A 26,426-nucleotide genomic window follows, 5' to 3' on the forward strand; every position below is an offset into this window, starting at 1 on the left:
GTTTCCCAAGCTTTTTCAAATAAAGCGTTCAGCTCATGAGATGGGGGAAACGTTACCTCAGGTTTCTTTTCCTTAAACATGCAGACCCTCGTGTCAGGGACAGAGGGGTCCTCAGTGATATGCAAAACATCTTTTATCGCAATAATCATATAATGAATACTCTTGGCCACCCTTGGGTGTAACCGTGCATCATCATAGTCGACACTGGAGTCGGAATCCGTGTCTGTACAGCGCTTTTTATATATATATATATATATATATATATATATATATATATATATAGTGTACAACCACACCATGAGGCTCCAGCAGGGGCTATGTTGCAGAAGAAACCAGCACTCCTTGTATATTCAGACGTCTTTATGCCATTATTTAAGCAACATGACAAACTTTTTGTGCAAAATCAGCAGCTGGGAAACAAATTCATCAATGGTACAGATCTCACATATCCTAGGTCATGCTGGGGATATAGATCCAACCCAGCAGGATCTCCCAACAGCTGTTTCGGCTGGCGCCGTCTTCAGGGGAGTAGTTAACACCAATGTGCCAAGCTTGTACTATTTATACCCACTAAATAACCAAAGTGTGCTCACCTGTCCCAATCGTTCAACCGAACTCCGTCAGGTGTTGTTAAGAGGCGTGTGTACACAGTTACCCGGACGCCGGGATGCCAGCCTGTGACGTCATCTAACATCGCCCATCGCTCTCCACGAGCGGCTCCCGGCCTCCCGGCCGTTTCCATGGTATCGTCGGCTCCGCCTCCTCACGCCATCAAACGCATCGATTAAAACCTTCATGCGGTTGGTGAGGATGGATACGATACCAATTCTACGAAAGAATAGGATTAAATATTCTAATTTAGAGAATGAGGAGTCGTTAGCAATAAAAACTTTGAATAACAATGCCAATATTGTAATACGCCCCGCCGATAAAGGCGGTGGCATTGTAATAATGAACAAAAGTGATTATGTTGACGAGGTAATGAGACAGTTTGTTAGGCGCCGAGGGTCCGCCCGTCAGTGCGGCCCGGCGCCTAGCAACTAGGGACGCCGCATGCGGACAGCCGCCGGCTCCCTAGCAACGCTAGACGCCGGGCGCACGGAGCCGCTCAGACCCTAGCAACGGGGACGCCACTGTCGGACCGCGTTCCCCGTTGCTGGGTCTAGATTAATCACCTCATTGGTATCCTGGCCGTGCAGCATGCAGCTGCACGGCATGATTGTTAATTACCCTGTCTGGCTCCTGATTGGAGAGCTCCCAGTTAAAAGCACTCTCTGGACTTCTCACAGACGCCGGTAATAGCTTCCTGTTTGCTGTGTCTGTTGCAGAGAGTTTTCCAGTCCTGTCTATCCGGTCGTTCCTGTCCTCAGTGGTCCAATACTCGGAAGTTGTCATCTTTTCCTGGAGTCCTGACCGAGCACCTTTAACATCCTGTGGTGTTCGTGAGTCGCGGCGTAGCCGTGTGTTGCGGCTTGACCGCTTACTATTTATTATTTGGTTTTATTGTGTTTCGGAGCTTTTGCGGAGGATTCCGCTCCCACAAATCCACTCTGGTATCCAGCGGTGCTGGATAGGAGTAACGGATTCGTGGATTTTTGGTTGTCCTTTTCCCTGGCGGTTTGTCCGCACATACTTCTGGTTTAAGTTAGTTAGCTTGTAGCCCCTGGCCTGGTTGCTTAGTCAGAGGGCCCCTTGTTATCACCCTGTCTCGGATTTCCCTTTGTCTCCCATTAAGACCTGAGGGGGCATCGGAGTTGGGCAGACATAATCCGCCCTTCAAACGCGGCTGCCATGGGCTCAAGCAACCATAGTCTCGCAGGGGATTTCTGATAACACGGGCGAGACAACGGAGTTAGGGCGCCAGGGGTTACTAGGCTTTCCTGCTCCCGTATCCAGCATTCCATTCCAGTACTCTGACCTCCGTCATAAGATCTCCTCTGGTCAGACGTACTGGTATCATAACATTATTACCGGCCAGACTAAAATTTAAAATTAAACAGGGTTTGATTTTTTTCCCTTATTTCGGTTTGGAAGATTTGTCGGCCTCATGAATCCCACTGGTGTAGGGCCAAATCCTGGCCAGCTTCTAGTTAGTCAGATTCAAGAACTTACTCAGATGGTTCAGGATCTATCCCTTCGGGTGAGGTCACAGGAAGATCTGTTATGGACTTCCCCGAGGGTCGTTCCTGAACCAAAAATGCATTTGCCTGACCGTTTTTCTGGGGATAGAAAGCAGTTTTTTAATTTTAAAGAGTCTTGTAAACTTTATTTTCGTTTAAGACCAGTCTCCTCAGGTACGGAATCTCAGCGGGTCGGAATTATTATTTCTTTACTTCAGGGGGATCCCCAGACCTGGGCTTTTGGTTTAAGAACAGACGATCCGGCATTGTTGTCTGTAGACGCCTTTCTGGGGTCTTTAGGGCTATTGTATGATGACCCTGATAGAGAGGCATCCGCCGAGAGTCATTTGCGTGCTCTCAGACAGGGTAAGAATCCCGCAGAGATTTATTGTACGGAGTTTCGCCGTTGGTCGAACGACTGTGGATGGAATGACCCAGCCCTGCGCAGTCAGTTTCGCCTCGGCTTATCTGAGTCTATAAAAGACAGTCTCCTTCAGTATCCCGCTCCTGAGACTCTTGATAAACTCATGGAGCTTTCTATTAAGATTGATCGTCGTCTCAGAGAGCGGAGGGCTGAAAAAGGAGCATCTGTCGGGTCTACTCCTGGTGTTTTTTCCATTCCTGTGGACATAGAGGAGCCCATGCAGATAGGTCTCTCCAAGCTGTCTCCTGAAGAAAGAACCAGAAGGCAAAATTCTGGTCTTTGTTTGTACTGTGGGAGTAAGGGACATTTTGCCCGTAATTGTCCGAACAAGTCGGGAAACGCCTCGACCAAGTGAATTGTGAGGGGGTTCACTTTGGTCTGCAGCTTATCTCCTCAAATAATTCACTGTTAGTCCCAGCTAAAGTTTCCTTTGGCAGCCTCCGTTCCTCGGTGTCGGCTTTTGTTGACAGTGGAGCTGCAGGGAACTTTATGGACTTAACGTGGGCCAAGGCCTTAGGTATTCCTCAGTTAGCCTTGGGTAGGTGTATCACCATGCATGGTTTAGATGGGAGTCCCTTGTCCAATGGGGTTATTTCTCTCTGTACACCTCCTGTACTATTTTCGGTAGGAGCTCTTCATTCCGAAAAAATTGAATTTTTCCTTACCCATTGCCCAGCAGTTCCAGTGGTTCTGGGTCACCCTTGGCTGGCCTTTCATAATCCCATCATTGATTGGCAGTCGGGGGAGATCTCACAATGGGGTACCATCTGTAATAAGGAATGTATTACGCTTCCCATCAGAATAGCTGCTGTCATTCACGCACCCATTCCTGTGGAATACCAGGATTTTGTTGATGTATTTTCCAAGGGCAATGCGGACATTCTGCCTCCCCATCGGCCTTATGATTGTGCTATTGAGCTAATTCCTGGTGCCACTTTGCCTAAGGGAAGGTTATATGCATTGTCCGGACCAGAAACTGTGGCCATGAATGAATATGTTAAAGAAAGCCTAGGGAAAGGATTTATCAGGCCATCTAAATCCCCTTTAAGTGCAGGCATCTTCTTTGTGGAGAAGAAGGATGGATCACTCAGACCTTGCATTGACTTTAGAGCCTTGAATAAAATATCAGTAAAAAATACTTACCCTTTGCCGCTGATTTCTGTCCTCTTTGATCAGCTACGTTCGGCTGTGATTTTTTCTAAGATTGACCTGAGAGGAGCATATAACCTCATCCGAATCAAGTCAGGGGATGAGTGGAAAACGGCATTCAGTACTCAGTCGGGTCACTATGAGTATCTGGTTATGCCATTCGGCCTGTCTAACGCTCCGGCAGTTTTCCAGGATCTCATTAACGATGTGCTCCGTGATTTTCTTGGAAGATTCGTAGTAGTCTATTTAGACGATATCTTGATATATTCTGACTCTATTGAACAACACGTTACCCAGGTGCGTCAGGTTCTAAAAAAATTACGTGAAAATCACCTATATGCCAAGCTGGAGAAGTGTGAATTTCATGTCACGGAGGTATCCTTTTTAGGGTACATTATTTCCCCTCGGGGATTCTGTATGGAACCGAAGAAGCTCCAAGCCATCCTTAGTTGGGCGCAACCCACCAACTTAAAAGCAATTCAGCGCTTTTTAGGGTTTGCAAATTATTATAGAAGATTTATTCACTCTTTCTCCGACCTAGTTGCTCCCATTGTGGCACTGACTAAGAAGGGAGCGGATCCAACCAACTGGTCACGTGAAGCTGAGTTATCTTTTCAGGCCTTGAAACAAGCCTTTGTCTCAGCCCCAGTCCTCAGACATCCCAACCCAGAATTGCCTTTCATTGTTGAGGTTGATGCCTCGGAGGTTGGAGTAGGGGCTATCCTATCTCAGAAGGATCCGGATTCTCTAGAATTACATCCTTGTGCCTTTATGTCCAGGAAATTCTCATCTGCTGAATCCAACTACGATGTTGGTAACCGGGAATTACTGGCTATTAAATGGGCTTTCGAGGAGTGGAGGCATTGGCTTGAGGGAGCAACACATACCATTTCAGTTTTGACTGATCACAAAAATCTTCAGTACATTGAATCAGCTAAACGGCTGAATGCCCGGCAAGCTCGTTGGGCTTTATTTTTTACTCGTTTCAAGTTTATTATCACCTTCAGGCCAGGTTCCAAGAATACCAAGGCGGATGCCCTGTCACGCAGTTTTCTTCCAGTTCATGATAACAGTCCTGTTACTCCCATACTTCCGTCTTCAGTCATTCGGGCAGGCCTCACACAAGATTTATTTACCCAGTTAAAGCAGCTTCAACATCAAGCTCCTGGAAATACTCCTGCTGGTCGTCTTTATGTCCCTGAGTTTTTGAGAGCAACTGTTTTGACGGAGTTTCATGATAGCAAAGTTGCCGGGCATCCGGGATTCGCTAAGACTTTGGAATTAGTCTCCCGCTCAGTATGGTGGCCTGGTCTTTCCAAAGACATTAAGGAGTTTGTTTTTTCGTGTCAGGTCTGTGCACAGCATAAAGTTCCCCGTTCCTTGCCTATCGGTCAACTTATGCCCTTGAATGTTCCTCTCAGGCCATGGTCTCATATTTCCATGGATTTTGTGGTGGACCTCCCTCTGTCAGCCGGATGCCGAGTCATATGGGTGGTAGTTGACCGTTTTAGCAAGATGGCCCATTTCATTGCTCTTCCCCGATTGCCATCTGCCCAGGGATTGGCAGTTTTGTTCCTCCGCCATGTTTTCAGACTCCATGGGTTACCCACTGATATTGTTTCTGATCGGGGTCCACAATTCATTGCACAATTTTGGAAGTCTTTTTGTGCCTCTTTAAAGATGAAATTGTCTTTAACATCTGGCTACCATCCCCAATCCAACGGGCAGACTGAGCGAGTTAATCAATCATTAAAACAAGATTTGCGTTTGTACTCGGCCAAACTCCAAAATGACTGGTCCGAGTTTCTTCCGTTGGCGGAGTTTGCTTACAACAATGCCTGTCATTCCTCCACCAATGTGTCTCCATTTTTTACAGTTTTTGGTTTTCACCCCAGAGCTAATTCCTTTTTTCAACATTCCTCTGTCTCCTCACTGACCTTGACCGCTCATCTCAGACTCAAAAAGTGCACCTTGCTCTCAGAAAAGCGGCATTTCGGGAGAAAAATTTTTCTGACAGGCTCCGGCGGCCGTGCACTTTTAAAGTTGGAGATAGGGTGTGGTTGTCGACTCGCAATATTAGACTTCGACAAACCTCAGCCAGATTGGGCCCTAAATTTATTGGACCATTTCATATTATAAAAAAAATCAATCCAGTTGCTTTCCGGTTACGTTTACCAAGAACTCTCCGGATCGGAAATACCTTCCATTGCTCCTTGTTGAAACCATACGTTTCTTCCAGTAGATTTCCTCGGAAGAACTCTCAGGGGAAATCACCAATAGATGTACAGGGTCAGCAGGAGTTCTTGGTGGAGAAGGTTCTCGATTCCAAGTTGTCCCGGGGTCGGCTTTATTTTTTGGTACATTGGAGAGGTTATGGTCCAGAAGAAAGGTCTTGGGTCCTGGATGAGGATCTCCATGCCCCGAGGCTCAAAAAAGCATTTTTTCGAGAATTTCCTCAGAAACCTGGCCTTAGGGGTTCCTTGACCCCTCCTCAAGGGGGGGTACTGTTAGGCGCCGAGGGTCCGCCCGTCAGTGCGGCCCGGCGCCTAGCAACTAGGGACGCCGCATGCGGACAGCCGCCGGCTCCCTAGCAACGCTAGACGCCGGGCGCACGGAGCCGCTCAGACCCTAGCAACGGGGACGCCACTGTCGGACCGCGTTCCCCGTTGCTGGGTCTAGATTAATCACCTCATTGGTATCCTGGCCGTGCAGCATGCAGCTGCACGGCATGATTGTTAATTACCCTGTCTGGCTCCTGATTGGAGAGCTCCCAGTTAAAAGCACTCTCTGGACTTCTCACAGACGCCGGTAATAGCTTCCTGTTTGCTGTGTCTGTTGCAGAGAGTTTTCCAGTCCTGTCTATCCGGTCGTTCCTGTCCTCAGTGGTCCAATACTCGGAAGTTGTCATCTTTTCCTGGAGTCCTGACCGAGCACCTTTAACATCCTGTGGTGTTCGTGAGTCGCGGCGTAGCCGTGTGTTGCGGCTTGACCGCTTACTATTTATTATTTGGTTTTATTGTGTTTCGGAGCTTTTGCGGAGGATTCCGCTCCCACAAATCCACTCTGGTATCCAGCGGTGCTGGATAGGAGTAACGGATTCGTGGATTTTTGGTTGTCCTTTTCCCTGGCGGTTTGTCCGCACATACTTCTGGTTTAAGTTAGTTAGCTTGTAGCCCCTGGCCTGGTTGCTTAGTCAGAGGGCCCCTTGTTATCACCCTGTCTCGGATTTCCCTTTGTCTCCCATTAAGACCTGAGGGGGCATCGGAGTTGGGCAGACATAATCCGCCCTTCAAACGCGGCTGCCATGGGCTCAAGCAACCATAGTCTCGCAGGGGATTTCTGATAACACGGGCGAGACAACAGAGTTAGGGCGCCAGGGGTTACTAGGCTTTCCTGCTCCCGTATCCAGCATTCCATTCCAGTACTCTGACCTCCGTCATAAGATCTCCTCTGGTCAGACGTACTGGTATCATAACACAGTTGTCAGATGCAACCTGTTATAAAAGACTTCAATTTGATCCAACGCTCAATTTTAAGAAGGCGATAGATTCCATCATCCAGCTCGGTTCTAATAATGGTTGGATAGATGAGCAAACAGAAAAATTTCTCATCCAAGACTACCCGAGGATCCCGCTCTTGTACATCTTACCTAAGGTGCACAAGAGTCTGGTGGATCCTCCGGGTAGACCGATTATTTCCTCTAGAGGCTCATTAGGGCAACCACTGTCTCAGTATGTTGACTACCACTTACAACTGGTAGTTCAACATACTCCCTATTTCATTGAGGATACATCGGACTTCATTAATAAATTAGAACTGTTTGGGCAGCCGCCCAATGATTGTCTTTTAGTGACTCTAGACGTTTCTAGTTTGTACACTAGCATTGACCACACGGAGGGTATTGAATCAGTCAGGAGGGCCATCACCACAGTCCACACTATGAGGGTCCACCAGTTGATTTTTTATTACTACTTATTGAGATCATTCTACATAAAAATTATTTTTTGTTTAATAACTCTTTTTATCTTCAACTTCATGGGACGGCGATGGGGTCAAACATGGCCCCATCATACGCAAAATTATTTATGTATGATTTTGAACAGAATAATATCATGAGTGACTTGAATTTTGTTAAATTCATACCGTTCTACGTTAGGTTCATTGACGACCTTTTCATGCTGTGGACTGGTGGTGAACAGGCATTAGTACAATTTGTTGAGGGATTGAACAGCAGGCCTGGATCCATTAGATTCACCTACCGGTACAGTAGGATGAATATGGAATTTTTAGATGTGATGGTAGGAATTGAGGAAGGACGGTTCACAACTAGCATTTTTAGAAAACCAACAGACAAAAATACGCTTCTTCTTGCGTCAAGTTTTCATCCACAACCTTTAAAGAAAGGACTTCCTTACTCCCAACTAGTAAGGGTGACACGTATTACCTCGGACCACACCAAATTGCCAGAGGCTCTAGCAAATATGGGGCAGAATTTCATTGATCGGGGTTATGATCCTATGGAAGTGAAAAAAGCAATGACCAAATGCCTTGGGTTAAAACGTGAGGATCTTCTGGTTCCAAAGATGAAAAGTGCTGAAACGGAGCGTCTAGTATTTACGAGTACCTATGCCATCACGTCAGGTCTGGTTAAAAAGTCAATACTGAAACACTGGCACATTATCCAGACGGATCCATCATTAAGTAGATTCTGCGCCTATACACCCCTCTTTAGCTATAAGAGGAGCTAGAATCTAAAGGAACGGATCTCACAATCTGACATTAGTCCTGGAGTGATGTCGAATACAAATTGGTTGAGCTTACAGAGGGGAGCTTTCAAATGTGGTGGTTGTGCCAATTGTACCTTCATGATGACTGGTAAAGAATTTGTGCATCCTACGCAGGGTGACAAATATGTGTTGAGATACAGAATGACCTGTGATACTCGGTACGTGACTTACATCATTGTATGTCCCTGTAAAAAATTATACGTGGGCAAGACGATTCGTATGCTAAAAGAAAGAATATCTATGCACCATTCGTCAATTAAAAAAGCACTTCAAATAGTGGAACCAAGTACACCACCGGTGGCCAGACATTTTGCAAGTTGTGGTCATAAAATAAGGGACTTTAAATTCATGCCCTTGGACCATGTGCCTCCGCTTAGGAGAGGTGGCGATCGGAATAAGCAGTTACTTAAGCAAGAAAGCCGATGGATATATTTATTAAATGCTATGGCCCCACGAGGGCTGAATGAGGAACTAATTCTTTCCTGTTTCCTATAAAATATAGCATTTGGTATCAGGTCTGCTGTTCTTACCCCAATGTAGTCTTATAGTGGATACCTTCTCCACACATTTCTCCTATTCTTGTTTATATTTTTATTTGCTGTTTGTTAGATGTATGTACAGTTTGTGCCAAGTAGGTGTGAAGGCTGAAGATTGTACTATTATGATAGTGACCAATTTACAGTTACCCCTGGTGATATGTTTGCACTGGTTAGACCAGGTTATAAATTAATTGATTAATGAAGAAGCATGAGAGGGAGGCTCTGTGTAAAATGTTGGTCACTCACATAGGTAAATTAGAAGATCTTTTGGCTCGCTCACACAAGTGATGAGAAGCAATTTCTGTGGCATACTATGCAAGCAATTATATGTAGGTTTGTGCACTGACGTTTGTTCGATTCTGCCGCTATAGGTGAGTGGAGGTGTTGTGGCCGGGTTGCTAAGAGACAGGGAAGCCAGCTAAGGTACGTCATATTCAGCAGGCTGACCGTTTGGAAGTGCAGGCCTATCGGCGAGCCGCTGTTTGTCAGGAGGGCGGAGGACGCTGTACACACGTCGCGGTCACGTGGCGTGAGGAGGCGGAGCCGACGCTACCATGGAAACGGACGGGAGGCCGGGAGCCGCTCGTGGAGAGCGATGGGCGATGTTAGATGATGTCACAGGCTGGCGTCACAGGCTGGCGTCCCGGCGTCCGGGTAACTGTGTACACACGCCTCTTAACAACACCTGGCGGAGTTCGGTTGAACGATTGGGACAGGTGAGCACACTTTGGTTATTTAGTGGGTATAAATAGTACAAGCTTGGCACATTGGTGTTAACTACTCCCCTGAAGACGGCGCCAGCCGAAACAGCTGTTGGGAGATCCTGCTGGGTTGGATCTATATCCCCAGCATGACCTAGGATATGTGAGATCTGTACCATTTATGAATTTGTTTCCCAGCTGCTGATTTTGCACAAAAAGTTTGTCATTTTGCTTAAATAATGGCATAAAGACGTTTGAATATACAAGGAGTGCTGGTTTCTTCTGCAACATAGCCCCTGCTGGAGCCTCATGGTGTGGTTGTACTCATATATATATATATATGAATACACCTCTTTGCGCCAAATAAATGTGCCCCCTCCTCGTTTTTGCCCTCTGTTACTTGGTTCAGCAGGGGAGAGACAGGGAGCAGCTTCTCTGCAGCTTGCTGTGGAGAAAATGGCGCTGGTTAGTGTTGGAGAATCAAGCCCCGCCCCCTCGACGGCGGGCTTCGGTCCCGCTCAAATTTTTTATACTGGCGGGGGTTTTATAATATACTGCATCTGCAGTATCTGATACCTGTGCCAGTGTTAGTGAGGTAATTATTGCTGCCCAGGGCGCCCCCCCTGCGCCCTGCACCCATGCTGTGCCTTGTGTGTGTGTGTGTGTGTGTGTGTGTGGGAGCAATGGTACCTCAGTGAAGATCTGAAGTCTTTTGCCGCCTGTGAAGTCTTCTTTCTTCTTATACTCACCCGGCTTCTATCTTTCGGCTTTGTGAGGAGGACGGCGGCGCGGCTCCGGGACGAACAGCGAGGACGACACCTGTGTTCTGACCCTCTGGAGCTAATGGTGTCTAGTAGCCTAAGAAGCAGAGCATATCAGTTAAGTAGGTCTGCTTCTCTCCCCTCAGTCCCACGATGCAGGGAGCCTGTTGCCAGCAGTGCTCCCTGAAAATAATAAATCTAACAAAAGTCTTTTCAGAGAAACTCAGTAGAGCTCCCCTGCAGTGCATCCAGTCTCCTCTGGGCACAGGATATAACTGAGGTCTGGAGGAGGGGCATAGAGGGAGGAGCCAGTTCACACCCATCTAAAGTCTTAGAGTGCCCATGTCTCCTGCGGAGCCCGTCTATACCCCCATGGTCCTTACGGAGTCCCCAGCATCCTCTAGGACGTAAGAGAAATAAAATAGCAAAGAAAAAAATGAAGCCTGCCTAGAAATCCAGCTCGCATGCCATTCTGGGTTCATGGTCCCTAAATACCCATATAATAGTGAATAAATGTCTCTATGTGGCTATCCCTTCAGGCCCAGACAGCAAGCAAAGCCGCCATGCCTACCCAACCTGTCCCTACTGTGGCCCTATCATTGCTGGCCACGCCCTGCCAGGCTCAAAGATGCGCATCCTCAGAAGCCAGTCTCCTCCTGAATAACTTAGCAAATGTAAGCTCTAGCACTCATGGCCAGAATGCACTGACATGGTAACTGGGGCAGAGTGAAAGAAGTCAATCCCAAAATTTTAAAGATGCAATCATTAGAAAGAGAAAACCTTTTGGCGTTTACATTAATGTTACTTTAAAACATTTATCGCCGATGCCCGCAGTTCACAGGTTATTACAATAACCGCATGGAGTTCTGTCACAGTACTGGTTGGGGATCACCGTTGCACAGGTCTTGTATAAGGAAGGGCTTTGTGACTGAAAAAGCTCACACAATCTGTCCTAGGGCCCGATTCAGACCCTGATCACTGCTGTGCATTTCCGCACAACGGGCGATCAGCTATTAACTGCGCACAGCCATTCGCATGCTGATTGACAGGAGCAAGTCGTTTGTGGGTGGTAACAAATGTTTTCTGGGAGTGTCAGGAGAAACGCAGACGTTCCCAAGCGTTTTCAGGGAGGGTGTGTGACGTCAGCTCCAGCAACGAATAGCCCGCTCTGAGCACACTGTAGGAATAAGTCCTGGTCTGCGCAGAGACTGCACACACAGAGCAAATCATTCACTGGTGAGTGAAGTGCGAACGGCTTTGCAGCTGTCCACTGATTGAGGGTTTTTTTAGCAGCTTGTCGTACACATGCGATCGCACACTTGCAAGGCGAATATACACTCCCCTTGGGCGGCGACTATCTGATAGCAGGGTTATAATTTTAGCAGCCTAGCGATCAAATCTGAATCACCGCCCTAGTCTGCAAAGATGTGTGCCCACTTACAGCAAGTTACCATCTGAGCTGAACCACTACGATATCAGTAAAAGAGAGAATCGGCTTTGGACTTTACAGGCTTAGAGAGACCAATAGTTTGTAAAGTGATAGGCATATTAGTATTTATGGATTTTTTTAAAATAATCCTCCCTCCTGGTATCACTGCACACACCCTGTCTCTTGTAAGCATCTGAGCTCGGTTCTTGTGCTGGATCTTCAGAATTCCAGGGGGTTGCACCCACGCTTCTCCATCCACTTGTACAGGGACCCCTTCCTCTCCCAAAATAGTGATCTTTACTACACGGCACTGATAATAGAAAAGAAATGTTTGGGACCATTATGGCAAGTGTGAGTGAAAGCAGCAAACAGTACAGGAAAAGTAATAGCTTTCATTTTATTTGATCTTACTATGACTAACACTAATGTTGTAAAATATATGTAAGTGCAAAATAGAAGTGCAATTTGCTGTCTTTTGTAATTCATCAAAATAGGATCCAAGTGAGACCTTGCTCCTCACTCTACTCTTGATACACTTACAGTTCTTCCCTGTGTTGTATCTCATACATATATTGTGATCTGAAAAATTGATTTGAATATGTTTAATAGCTTTATCATGTTCCTCTATGTTTAGTGGTGTTGATGAGCATGTGAATATTACCTGAGCAATGCGGTGGTGTTGCAGGTTGATGACTCTGGACATAGCCATCTGAATGCTACCAAAAACAGCAACCACTTCTAGCTTCTTGTCATCAAAAGAAGGGGCCCCGAAATTCTGCAGCATGCAATTGAGACAAATCAATAGTTTGCCATATAGCGTTAGTTTTGGAACATTTAATGAGGCGGTTGTATGCTCAGTCATCACTTACATTGTCCTCTTTGGTTCCTCCCCAGAAGTTAATGCCTCCAGCATAGCTAGGAATGTTTAGAACCGCGATACCCTGCAGACTGGGCAGGGAGATGGTCACCCCATCACACTGAAAGAACAAGTAGCATCTACATTTCAAAAGCACATAACATACTGCCAGTATTATAATAAGCAGGGGTGTATCTACCCCTTGGCCAGGATGGCACTGGCCACGGGCGCCGGTATTGCCACCCACGGCCAGGAGGTAGAATCACATAGTAACATAGTAACCAAGGTTGAAAAAAGACAACTGTCCATCGAGTTCAACCTATCTGTGGTCCCCCATGCAGTCTTATTATAGGACTAGTTATTTTTATGTTAGGACTAGTTATATTAACTATAATGCGTGCCCACGCACCATAACCCTGAATATCTTTATCCAATAGGAATTTATCTAACCCATTCTTAAAGGTGTTGACTGAGTCCACCATTACTACTCTCTCAGGCATGGAATTCCAAACACGTATTGTCCTTACTGTAAAAAAAACCTTTTCGCCTCAATGTGCGGAAACTCCTCTCCTCTAACCTAAGCGAGTGACCACGTGTTCTCTGTGCTGATCTTATAGAAAACAGGTCCCTCCCAAGCTCTGTGTATTGACCCCTTACATATTTGTAGATGTTGATCATGTCCCCTCTTAGTCTCCACTTTTCCAATGTAAACATGCCTAGCCTTGCAAGCCTTTCCTTGTATTCCAGCGTCCCCATGCCCTTGATTAGTTTGGTCGCCCACCTCTGAACCTTTTCTAGCTCCAGGATATCCTTTTTGTAATATGGTGCCCAAAATTGCACACAGTATTCAAGATGAGGCCTCACTAGTGATTTATATAATGGGAGTATAATACTCTCGTCCCTTGCATCAATTCCCCGTTTTATGCATGCTAATATCTTATTAGCCTTCTTTGCTGCACTCCTACTTTGGGTACTGCTGCTTAATTTGTTATCTATGTGAACCCCTAAGTCTTTTTCCAGTACAGAATTCCCTAATATTACCCCATTTAGTATGTTGGTGTTATTTTTGGTCTTGCCCCCACAGTGCATTACCTTACACTTGTCTGTGTTGAATCTCATTCTCCATTTTGCTGCCCATGCTTCCAGTTTAGTTAAGTCGTTCTGAAGAGACTCAGCATCCCCCTCCGTATTTATAACCTTACACAATTTGGTATCGTCTGCGAAAATTTATGCCATGCTCTCTAGACCTACTGTTAGGTCGTTGATGAAAATGTTGAACAAAAGTGGTCCAAGTACAGACCCTTGTGGCACACCACTTAGTACTTTAGTCCAATTTGAAAATGATCCATTGACCACAACACGTTACTCCCTATTATCTAACCAATTACTGACCCAAGTGCATATTGTGCTTCCTAGTCCTATTTCTTGTAGCTTGTAGATAAGACACATGTGTGATACAGTGTCGAAAGCTTTGGCAAAGTCTAAAAAGATTATATCCACCTCCTTACCCTGATCCACATTCGCACTTACTGTTTCATAAAAGCCAAGTAAGTTGGTCTGACATGATCTGTCCTTCACAAATCCATGTTGGTTCCTTTTAATGACCTTATTTGCTTCAAGAAACTTTTGAATACTGTCCCTTAGAATACCTTCCAATACTTTCCCCACTATAGATGTAAGACTAACTGGTCTATAATTACCTGGTTCAGCTTTGCTCCCCTTTATAAATATCGGCACTACCTCCGCTATATGCCAGTCTTTGGGAACCATACCCGATTTAACCGAATCCATGAAGATCAAAAATAGAGGTCTTACTAGTTCAGCGTGCAGCTCCATAAGAACCCTCGGGTGAATTCCATCGGGACCAGGTGACTTACTAATCTTTAACTTTTTTAATCGGTCACAGACTACCTCCTCACATAAATAAGCATTTAGCAGTGGGACATTATCTTTGTTGAGATTTTGTATTAGACCTAGCATTTGGTCCTCTCTGGTAAATACCGTTGAAAAAAACTTGTTTAGTTTGTTTGCTATGTCATTATCATTTTTGATTAAGACTCCCCTCTTGTCCTTTAAAGGGCCTATACTCTCCTTCTTTAGTCTCTTGCTGTTGATGTACTTAAACATTTTTGGGGGATTCGCTTTGCTTTCCTTTGCTACTAGTTTTTCAGTTTCTACTTTAACCGCTCTTATTCCTTTTTTGCATATTTTGTTACAGTCCTTATAGTGTTGAAATGACTCCGCATCCCCCTCAGATTTGTATTTTTTAAATGCTCGTCTTTTTTTGTCCATTAATTCCTTTATATTTTTGTTAAACCACATAGGTTTGGGATTTTTATTCCTTTTTTTGCTGCTGGTGGGAATAAATTTACGAGTATTATTATTTAGCAGTGATTTTATTACATCCCATTTCTCTGTAGTATATTTTCCTTGAAACAGAATTTCCCATTCAATGTCCCTTAACGCTTCCTTCATCATGTCAAAGTTGGCTTTGCTAAAGTTTAGAGTCCTAGTTGAGCCAGTATACTGCTTATGAAAACTGATATTGAATGTGACCATATTGTGGTCGCTGTTACCTATAGGCTCTCCTACTTCAATATTTGATACCAATTCCCCATTGTTAGTTAATACCAGGTCTAAGATTGCATTGTACCTAGTTGGTTCCTCGATTAATTGAACTAAGTAATTATCATTTAGCGTGTTTAAAAACATATTGCCCCTAGCAGTATCACATGAATTGATTTTCCAGTTTATCTCGGGATAGTTAAAGTCTCCTATCACTACTATGTCTCCTACTCCTGCTGCTCTTTCAATATGGCTCAGTAACAATTTATCGTCAGACACATAAATACCAGGCGGCCTGTAGCATAACCCCAATAATAACTTCTTTATTCCTTTACCCCCGCATGCAATTTCTACCCATAACGTCTCAATAGTATTTACAGTCCCTTCTTGAATATCTTCCCGTATAACAGGTTTTAGAAATGGCTTTACGTAAAGACATACCCCTCCACCCCGTTTATTTAGTCTGTCTCTCCTGTACAGTAATCCTGTCTAGGGAGTCCTGCAAACCCTGTTCTCTCAGCCTCGCACTTCCCCCAACTCCTCCCTGGCAGAGCAGCAGAGACTTGTCTTCTCTTCGTGTCTTGCTTCCGCTAGCCGTCCAATCACAGCGGGCCCATGAATGACAGCCGACCAATCCCTAGCTTGGAGGAGGGCCCTGCAGCACCTGTGCGTGCTTATTTGTTTGTTTTACCACCTCAGCTTGGCTGATGGCACTGGCTTTATACCATGTTTGTGATCTAATCCGCTTGTTATTGCGACAGTTCTGGAACGAATGTGCCCGGATCGCACTGACTCTACGTGTATGCTGCAGACTGCTTATATAGGACATATTACATGATTGCTGCCGATGTGCCACTAATTATTCACAATAAATAATGACACTCATACAGGTTAAGGTAATTTTAATACAAATGATAGTAGTTTAGCTGTTTCTGCCCCATGTGCATTGCTGCAAGGACGCACGCAAGCCTTCGAAATTTTGATTACAAAAAAGTTTATTACGATAAACATACATACACAGTGCAAGTATGTTTATCATAATAATTAAGCCCAGGGCATAATCCGCAAGGGGCACTACTACTGTGGGCATAATGTGCGAGGGGCACAGGACTCTGGGCATAATATGTAATATGTTGCCATGGTTACCCTGCGATAGGTACAGCAGACTGCCGTCTCCATGTATCAGTCTGCTGTACCTATCGCAGGGTAACCATGGCAACGACCCTATTCATGTGTTGTATCATGTTTTGTTGGTTGTGTGGATTAAGTAACGGGCCATGTGACATCCTTAGGCTAGCCGGGCCGTGGAACGCAGACGCGTGCACGGCATTGGTGTGACGAGGATAGTCACGTGCTGTACCCGGAAATCCCCAGCGCCGTGGAACGCATGCACGTCCCGGCTTACATCCGCTGTATAGCGTTGGCTGACACATGCGCGGTGAGGTGAGATGCACGCCGTGGGCAGCTGTGTTGATGAGTTTGATCAGCTGCAGTAAGTAATATGTATTTAGTGGGTTATAAAGTTGGTTGTGTCTGTTGGGTGTCTGCTTGCAGATGGCTCTGGATGGTGGAAGGTGACTGTTACTTGGTGTGCGAGTATTGAACGGTCCACATGGGACCGAGGTCGACGGACGTACTGGTTTGATCTTTTTCACATCCTCTTTATAAGCAAAACATTTGTTTACCAAAAAGCACTTTATGATGCTGCATAAGCTGTATTTTATTCAAGAGTTTTTGCTGAGCCACCACCATCAATGTGATTCCACCTGAAATGCCCGTTGTTGGGTGAAAATAAAATTTATAAGACTTTTTTTTCATATACCATGATTGATTGAGTGCCTCTTTTCCATAGTATATTTTTACTGGACCATCAAGGAACAGATTATAGGGAGCACCTGGATATACTATTTTTCAAAAGTGTGCAAATGTTTATATATAGCTTTATATATATATATATATATATATATACTGTATATATATATAAAATTAAAGATTGATTACTGAGAACAGCCTTTATACTATAGGGGGATAAGTTTTTTTATTTTTTTTATTTCAACACTATAATCACCTCCAACTTTACACGCTGCTCCAGATTCTTGTATGTCTTCTGCAGAAGTTCCTTGGTCCCCAGAACTCCATACCACATCATGTTTCGAGTCCGGCTACTACAGAGTAATAGAAGGTGCACAGTATTCTAGAAGCTTTTTGTATGAATTGGATAAATAACCAAATGCTCAAAGAGCATTTAAATAGGAATTCATGTTTCCAATGCTAATTTATAGATAATTGCCGACACTGACAGTTAATGTTTCAAGCTTAAGCCGACCTGTCGCCAGATCCAATAATGACATTTTATGCTTTACAGCCTTGTGCACAGAAAGCATTGTTCCTCTAGAATGCTTATCTGGGAGAGAGATTTCGCTCAAGCCGGAGAGGGAGAATAATGCAGTATTAAAGCTCAGTTAAGTAAGCAAGTCAGACTGTCAGAGTAGACAGCTGGCTTCCACTATCCCTAAGCACTCATGCTGTGTAGGCTGGAGGAAGCCTTCCCACGATAAAGCATAGCACGTAATGTTCTCTGCATGACCATTATTTCTCCTTACTACACAGACACCGTATAGTGAAAATGACAAATAACATCACTGGACCAGAAGACAGATCCACTATAATTATCTCCTTGTAAATGACACTCAGTAGAATTTAAATGGAATACACGGTCAATAATTGCATGCAATGAAAAATCTTGACTATGGGGGTAATTCCAAGTTGATCGCAGCAGGATCTTTGATAGCAATTGGGCAAAACCATGTGCACTGCAGGGAAGGCAGATATAACATGTGCAGAAAGAGTTAGATGGGTGGGTTATTTATTTCTGTGCAGGGTAAATACTGGCTGCTTTATTTTTACACTGCAAATTAGATTGCAGATTGAACACACCACACCCAAATCTAACTCTCTCTGCACATGTTATATCTGCCTCCCCTGCAGTGCACATGGTTTTGCCCAACTGCTAACAAAAATCATGCTGCGATCAACTTGGAATTACCCCCTATAAACCATGACAAACACATTACAGGCATGAAATGTTTAGAGGAAAACAGCATAAAAGCAATACTAGTACATTGGGCAGCATGAAGAATGGAGAAGCATAGAAAGCATTAGCCGCAGGCAAAGAGAAAATGATGGAAAACAGATAAATACCTGCATTTTTTGGGGTGTTCGTCCCTCTTGTTATTAAACTCTAGGGAAATTTTGGCATCCAGGCCAATCCCAAAGTAATTATTCATAGTGCATCTCTCTGAAAATTGTCTGAAATGGAAAGAATGAATAAAATAATGAGCTACAGGGATACAATACATACACAATACAGGCAGGACCGCAGACTGCACAGCTGGAGACATATAGAATAACATTGTATTTTTTCCTTTTTCTCTTATGTCCTAGAGGATGCTGGGGTTCCATTTAGTACTATGGGGTATAGACGGGTCCCTTGGGAGCCATGGACACGTTAAGAGTTTAATAGTGTGGGCTGGCTCCTCCCTCTATGTCCCTCTTACCAGACTCAGTATAGAAAATGTGCCCGGTGGAGCCGGTCACAGCTAGGGGAGCTCCTAGGAGTTTTTCTAGTTTTATTGTTTTTTTAATAGAGTTAGGTACAGGGAGGCTGCTGGCAACAGCCTCCCTGCTTCGTGGGACTTAGGGGGGGGGAGTATGATCCAACCCTAGAGGTTAATGGCTCCTAACTCCACTGACAGGGCACTGAGCTCCTGAGGGTGATGATCGCAAGCCCACGAGGCAACCGCTCACTCCCGCAGCACGGCCGCCACCCCCTAACAGAGCCAGAAGATGGAGTAGTGAGTATGACGCCGGCGCCCCGGTAAGCGGGACACCGGCGGGAATGGCGGCACAAGTGTGGGAGCGCAGCTCTGACAGGCTGCGCTCCGGAGGGCTCAAGAGGCACCCTGTATATGGCGCTGTGAGGGGCGTCCTGAGCCAGCGCAAGCACCCTACACTGGTCACAGAAGGCTACCAGGGACTTATCCAACTGTTAGCTGCAAATTACCTCAGGCCAGTATAATACAATAAGTACGGGAAGACGTGCCATTACAGGGGGCGGGACTTCTCCTCAGAGCAGGATCCAGCACTCACAAGCGCCATTTTTCCCTGCAGACACACGCTGACAGGGTGCACTGTCCTCCATATACATATACACTGTGGGCACAAGGTTTTATAAACAAGGGGGGAGAGTGAAGTATGTACTAGCTATCCTGTTAAGGTTAAGCTAGTCAGCAGGTTTTTTTTATCATAATAAAAGCCTACAAGGGCGCGCTGTGGCTGGCTTCTTGTACTCTGTGACTCTCTGAATATATTCTGGGGGGAAACTGTGTTGATACTTTCCTGTGTGTGTGTGTAACATATTTAAGGGACTTTGGTGGTCATTCCGAGTTTTTCGCTCGTTGCCGATTTTCGCAACGGAGCGATTAAGGCGAAAATGCGCATGGTACGCAGTGCGCATGCGCTAAGTATTTTAGCACAAAACTTAGTAGATTTACTCACGTCCGAACGAAGAATTTCCATTGTTGAAGTGATCGGAGTGTGATTGACAGGAAGTGGGTGTTTCTGGGCGGAAACTGACCGTTTTCTGGGAGTGTGCGGAAAAACGCAGGCGTGCCAGGATAAAACGCGGGAGTGTCTGGAGAAACGGGGGAGTGGCTGGCCGAACGCAGGGTGTGTTTGTGACGTCAAACCAGGAACGAAACTGACTGAGCTGATCGCAATGTAGGAGTAAGTCTCGAGCTACTCAGAAACTGCTAAGAATTTTCTATTCGCAATTCTGCTAATCTTTGGTTCGCAATTCTGCTAAGCTAAGATACACTCCCAGAGTGCGGCGGCCTAGCGTGTGCAATGCTGCCAAAATCTGCTAGCGAGCGAACAACTTGGAATGACCCCCTTTGTCCTGTACTACAGAATATCTTTTCCTGGGGAGTCTATACTATGCCCAAAACTGTACAAACTCTCAGGCTTCAGTGGCAGATCCAACTGGGGTGGCCTCCATAAGGTGTACTTTAAAGTATATGTTTTCAAATATAACCCATACTGGGTAGAAGCTGCAGTTTTGAGTGTGCCTCTCACCCCAATTACGTACCCTATCAAGCGTACACTTGCCCATATACTACATGACATATATAGGGGTCAACATATGTTTGAGGCTATTAGGGATGAGGAATATTATATATATATATATATATATATATATATATACACCTACCTAATAAAAGCCTTCCCACTGTTTAGGACGTTAAACTCCTTATTTGGGAACACCTGAGTACACCCAGAGATTTTATCCACATCCCCAACGAAAAAAGGTTGTGTTACCTGTCCCAGGTACAACCTCCATAAAGCCTGATCGCAGATTGAGACAAATCTCTAACATTGTACACTGCTGCCGGTGTGACTCGGAGGCCCACTATTACGTAGATCTTTGGGGATATTGTAACGTGGTCAGGCTCCTTACTTGATGATTTAGATTCTATGTGTAGAAGTGACATGTACTTGTTTCTATGTCATATACACAATTCTACTGGCTTCACGGCTGGACGCCATGAAGGAGATTGGCCTGCTTAATGCAGTTACCACTGCTCTGGCAGTTTTGACACGCAGGGGGCGGTGGCTACACCAGTGGACTGCGGATACATAATCCAAGTAAGGTATGGTGAATCAGCCCTTCAACAGGTGAGGCCCTTTGGGATGCTCGGGACACGGGAATATCTGGGGATCAAGCAGGTGGGAGAGAGGCTAAAAAGATTTCAGTAAAACATCTAGGTGATATCCTGCCTAGTCCCCTGGTAAACGTTAGGCGGCCCAGGGGTGCAGACTGGAGTTTCTAGTACTCCCGCCTCACAGATTCTCCAAATCATGCTTACTGGCTTTTCAGGCTGAAAGTACAATACTGCTGGAAGCTATGATAACATTTGTCGAACACATGTCATTATTCCGGCTCCACTTCATTTATGTAACAGGGGTTACTATTCAAACATAAGGTCATTGGACCCCTACTGGTGGGTGTTCAATTCAGGAGGGAGTCTGGGAGCGGTGATTTCTGGTTGAGATATAGGGGAATTCATGGTATCCCGGGACATCAGGGGTGTGTACCTTCACATTCCAATCTGGCCAACTCTCTAGACCTATCTAAGGTTGCACTACAACTATATCACTTCTAGTTCCAAACACTGCACTTGGCTTCTACGCAACACCGGGGGAGTTCATCAAGGCCATGGCGGTGATTGTGCTCCTACTCCACAGACCAGGAGTGGACATAATTCCATCTCTGGACGACCTTAACATCCTCCAGGGAGATGTTGTTACGGAGTATTGCTCTCTAACATCAACTGTCCCGGGATCTTGGGTGGATCCTGAAGCTTCCAATTTCACATTTGGAACTGACGAGGAGGCGTTCCTTCCTGGAGATGATTCTCGACATGGAAGTGCAGAGGGTGTTTCTACTGGTGGAGAAAGCGTTGGTGATCCAATCAATGTTCCGGGATGTCCTGAAGCCAGCCCGGATATTAGTTCAGCAGTGCATTCCCCTTATGGGGAAGATGGTTGTCTCTTACGAGGCTTAACAGTACGGAAGGTTCCTTGCATGGTCTTTCCAACTGGTTCTCCTAGTCAAATGATAGGGATCTCATCTTCGCATGCACCAGCAAATACACCTGTTGCGGAAAGCCAGAATTTAATTCTTCTGGTGGCTGCAAACTTCTCACCTTCTCGACAGAGGTTGGGGAGCTGTCACCCAAGGGGAACACTTCTACGGAAAGTGGTCATGTCTGGAATCCATCCTTCAGATAAACATTCTGGAGCTAAGGGCCTGGTTCAATGGCCTTCTACTAGCGGCACATCTTCTTCAAGGTCAGGCCATTCAGGTTCAGTCGGACAATGTAACGGCGGTGTCCTACATAAACCGACAGGGTGGAACGAACAGCAGAGCTGTAATGTCAGAGGTGACAAGAATCCTCCTCTGGGCAGAAAATCACGCGGTGGCGCTGTCAGCAATCTTCATTCCGGGAGTGGACAACTGGGAAGCAGACTTCCTCAGCAGACTCGATCTCCTTCTAGGAGAATGGGGCCTCCATCTGGAGGTATTCGTAGAGGTCACAGGCCGTTGGGTTGTACCTCAGATAGGCATAATGGCCTCTTGCCTCAACAAGAAGCTTCGGATGTACTGTTCCAGGTCGAAAGACCCACATGCAGTGACGGCGGATGCCCTGGTAACTCCGTGGGTGTTCCAGTCAGTGTACCTGTTCCCTCCATTTCCACTCATCCCAAGGACTGGCCCAGAAGGGCTTGGTATGCAGATCTTCTAGACTTACTGCTGGAGGATCCGAGAGCCTCTTCCTCTTCGCGAGGACCTATCACCTATCAAGACTTTCCACGGCTACGTTGGATGGCATGGAGGTTGAATGCCTGATTTTACCTCGGAAGGGCATTCCGAGAAAGGTCATTTCTACCCTGATACAGGCTAGGAAGGTAGTAACATCTAAACATTACCATCGGATTTGGGAAAAGTATGTGTCTTGGTGTGAATCCAAGAAGTTTCCTATGGTGGAGTTTCAACTGGGACGGTATCTCCTCTTTCTGTAAGCAGGTGTGGATGTGGGCCTACGCTTGGGCTCCATAAAAGCCCAGATTTCGTCCCTGTCCATTTTCTTCCAGAAACAATTGGCTGCTCTCCCTGAGGTTCAGATTACTTGAAAGGGGTTCTGCACATCCAACCACCTTTTATGCCTCCTACGGCACCGTGGGATCTTAATGTGGTGCTGCAGTTCCTGCAATCGGAATGGTTCGAACCTCTTCAGGAGGTTGAGGTCAAGTTTCTTACTTGGAAGGCTGTCACACTGTTGGCATTGGCATCTGATAGGCATGTGTCAGAATTGGGGGCATTGTCCTACAAGAGCCCTTACTTGATTTTCCATGAAGATAGGGCAGAGCGCAGAATGCGTCAGAACGTGTCCTTTATGATCCCAACAAGGTTGGGTGTCCTGCTTCTAAGCAGGCGACTTCTCGTTGGATCAGGTTTACTATTCAGCGTGCTTATTCTACAGCAGGATTGCCGTGTCCAAATTCTGTGGAGGTCCACTCTACCCGTAAAGTGGGTTCTTCCTGGGCGGCTGCCCGGGGTGTCTCGGCTTGGCAGCTTTGACGGGTAGCTACTTGGTCAGGGTCGAACACATTGGCTAAGTTCTTCAAGTTCGATGCTTTGCCCTCTGTGGACCTTAAGTTTGGTCAATCTGTTCTGCAGGAGTCTCAGTGCTCTCCCTCCCGTACTGGGAGCTTTGGTACATCCCCATGGTACTAAATGGAACCCCAGCATCCTCTAGGACAATGTTTCCCAACCTCGGTCCTCAAGACACACCAATAGTGCAGGTTTTAGTGATATCCAGGCTTGAACACGGGTGACTTAATTAGTACCTCAGTTATTTTGATTTAACCATCTGTGCTGAAGCCTGGATATCACTAAAACATGCACTGTTGGTGTGCCTTGAGGACCGCAGTTGGGAATGCCTGCTCTAGGACATAAGAGAAAATGGGATTTTAGTTACCTACCGGTAAATCCTTTTCTCGTAGTCCGTAGAGGATGCTGGGCGCCCGCCCAGCGTTTCATTTTCCTGCATTGTTACTTGGTTAAGTATTGGTTCAGCTGTTGCTGTTCCTCTTTCCTGCTGATTAGCATGGTTTCTTCATGTTGCGTGCTGCTTAGCATGGTTTCTTCATGTTGCATGATGGTTAACATGGTTTCTTCATGCTGCATGCCGGTTGGCATGGTTTCTTCATGTTTCATGCTGGTTCGCTTGATTTCTTCAAGTTGCATGCTGGTTTGCATGGTTTCTCCATGTTGCATGCTGGTTTGCATGGCTTATCCAAGTTGCATGCTGGTTAGCATGGTTTCCCCATGTTGCATGCTGGTCAGCATGGTTTTTCAACTCGGTGTGAGCTGGTGTGAATCTCACCACTATCTGTGTATTTCCTTCTCTCGAAGTATGTCCGTCTCCTCGGGCACAGTTTCTAGACTGAGTCTGGTAGGAGGGGCATAGAGGGAGGAGCCAGCCCACACTATTAAACTCTTAAAGTGCCCATGGCTCTCAAAGGACCCGTCTATACCCCATGGTACTAAATGGAACCCCAGCATCCTCTACGGAATACGGGAAATTAATTTACCATAAGGTAATTAAAATCCTATTTTCATGTTACTCCTATTGGCTTACACTGATCAGATGCAGTCCGCAGAAACATCTATAACAGGAGTATGTGTTTACACTATGACTCTTTTATTCCTTACTATTCCATTTTTTAAATTAAAGCTGTACAGTATAGTATGTTATTATGGGGCCCTTTTCACCATCTGATGTGGGCCCGTTCACATGCAGAAAAACAAATTTCCGCAGGTTATAAGTTTATTAATTGGGGCCTGAGGGGGCCGCCTAGTACTCAACAAGCCAGTGGGAACCAACGCCATTTTTAGTGGTAAGTAACACTGCTACTTCAGTAGTAGTGTTAGGGCCTATTCATTGATGAATAGGCCTCTATGTCAACAGGGATTGCTTAAGTGTTGCAAATGAGTAAGCAGACAAATCACACATTGCACTGTACAGCCCTGTCTGTCTACCCCTCACCTTTAGAATGTAAGCTCTCACGAGTAGGGCCCTATTCCCTCATCCTTTCTCTTACTTTAATAATCTTCAACTGCATCAACTCCAGCAGTCTTCTACCACCTGATACTTATTCCAGTGTCATCTGTTGATGCAGATATGTTTATTTACCCTGTATTTGTCCTATATTGTCTTCAACTGTAAGTTGCTGTTTTCCTGTTTTGATTATTTGTTTATGTACTCTGTAATTGGGCGCTGCGGAACCCTTGTGGCACCATATAAGTAAAGGATAATAATAATAATAATAATAATAATAATAATAATAGCTGGATATGTAGAACACACTTACACAGAGTTGGGATCCTCATTGAAGTGCAGAGGACTGAAAGCGTAGGGGCGGTCCAGAATTATAGAAGATGTGGTCGATGAAACAGTTCCACGTCTGTATGCTGGAAATATATGTCTTATGTATTTGTACATTTTCCTCAGGCATTACTCAGAACACAATAACAGAGCAGTGTACAATTACTAACAGAGCAAACATTTGTTCATGGTGATTTAGGGCATATTAAACAATATATATGTGCAGTATAGGTGGTTTATTTCCGTGTTTTCTGTGGGCAATCTTAGGTTTTGCGGATTTTTCTTTGGAAATGTTGGTGTCTGATAATAGGACTTATTAACAGCATTGCATTGATGAGCAAAAAGAAAACCCTTTTGGTGCGTTTACTGTATAAGAAACTATAAAGTGGCATATGTAACAGTCCGAGTTTGCTGGAGGTGCGGGATGCCGACCGATCTCAACATTTGTTTTAAAGCGGCAATCATTTACAAGGCATGGTTTTAACCCTAACCCTTGTAAATGATTGCTTCTTTAATAAAACCTCTGAGCTCGTTTGGCATTACGCACCTCTGGCAAACTCGGACCCTATTACATATGCCCCAACATCTCTTCAGTCAGCGATTAGAACTCCAAAACTATAACACAATGCAGGGCACCATGCAATACACTAGGATCATGGTATCATATTGCATTCAGGAGAGAACCCATCTGTTTGCCCTTTCCTAGAAGGCAAACATTAGGACACAGTGTAAATTTCACAAGGCAGATAAAACAACGCCATCATTGGTTGCTGTGGTTCAGATCAAATTCTACATTTAGCGGTCAAGTTAGCAAACAAGCTGCCAATATTTGGAAACCTCCATCTAAGTGCTCAATTCAGTTAGGCCTAGCTATGTCACCCCTATGAGTTAGTGCGGCTATACAGTATGCCACATTCATAGTACCGCCCTACTTGTGGACTTTTGTTTACAGCCCCATAGGACTGAGTATATAAATCAACAAGTCTGGGGCAAGATAGGAACGTGAGGGGGACGAGTTCCGCTGCTGCTGACGGTCAGCTCTCCCCCCTCACTCCTAAAATTAACCCCTAAAAAGCCTGTGTTTT

At 45.4% G+C, this 26,426-nt stretch overlaps 1 protein-coding gene across 4 annotated transcripts in view; it reads right to left on the reverse strand.

Moving 5' to 3' along the window:
* The window catches only part of LOC134948713 (diacylglycerol kinase eta-like), a 374,912-nt gene that overhangs the window by 50,398 nt on the left and 298,088 nt on the right, over positions 1–26,426 (reverse strand). For all 4 annotated transcript variants that reach the window (XM_063936893.1, XM_063936894.1, XM_063936892.1 and 1 more), the window contains 6 exons: positions 25,328–25,427; positions 18,533–18,640; positions 17,400–17,496; positions 12,780–12,887; positions 12,572–12,685; positions 12,086–12,220 (listed from right to left, as the gene is read on the reverse strand). In XM_063936893.1, the coding sequence (XP_063792963.1) occupies positions 12,086–12,220; positions 12,572–12,685; positions 12,780–12,887; positions 17,400–17,496; positions 18,533–18,640; positions 25,328–25,427 (662 nt within the window). The remainder of the gene's footprint in view (positions 1–12,085; positions 12,221–12,571; positions 12,686–12,779; positions 12,888–17,399; positions 17,497–18,532; positions 18,641–25,327; positions 25,428–26,426) is intronic.

The sequence above is a fragment of the Pseudophryne corroboree genome, chromosome 8 (genome assembly GCF_028390025.1).
Source record: "Pseudophryne corroboree isolate aPseCor3 chromosome 8, aPseCor3.hap2, whole genome shotgun sequence".
NCBI lineage: Eukaryota > Metazoa > Chordata > Amphibia > Anura > Myobatrachidae > Pseudophryne > Pseudophryne corroboree.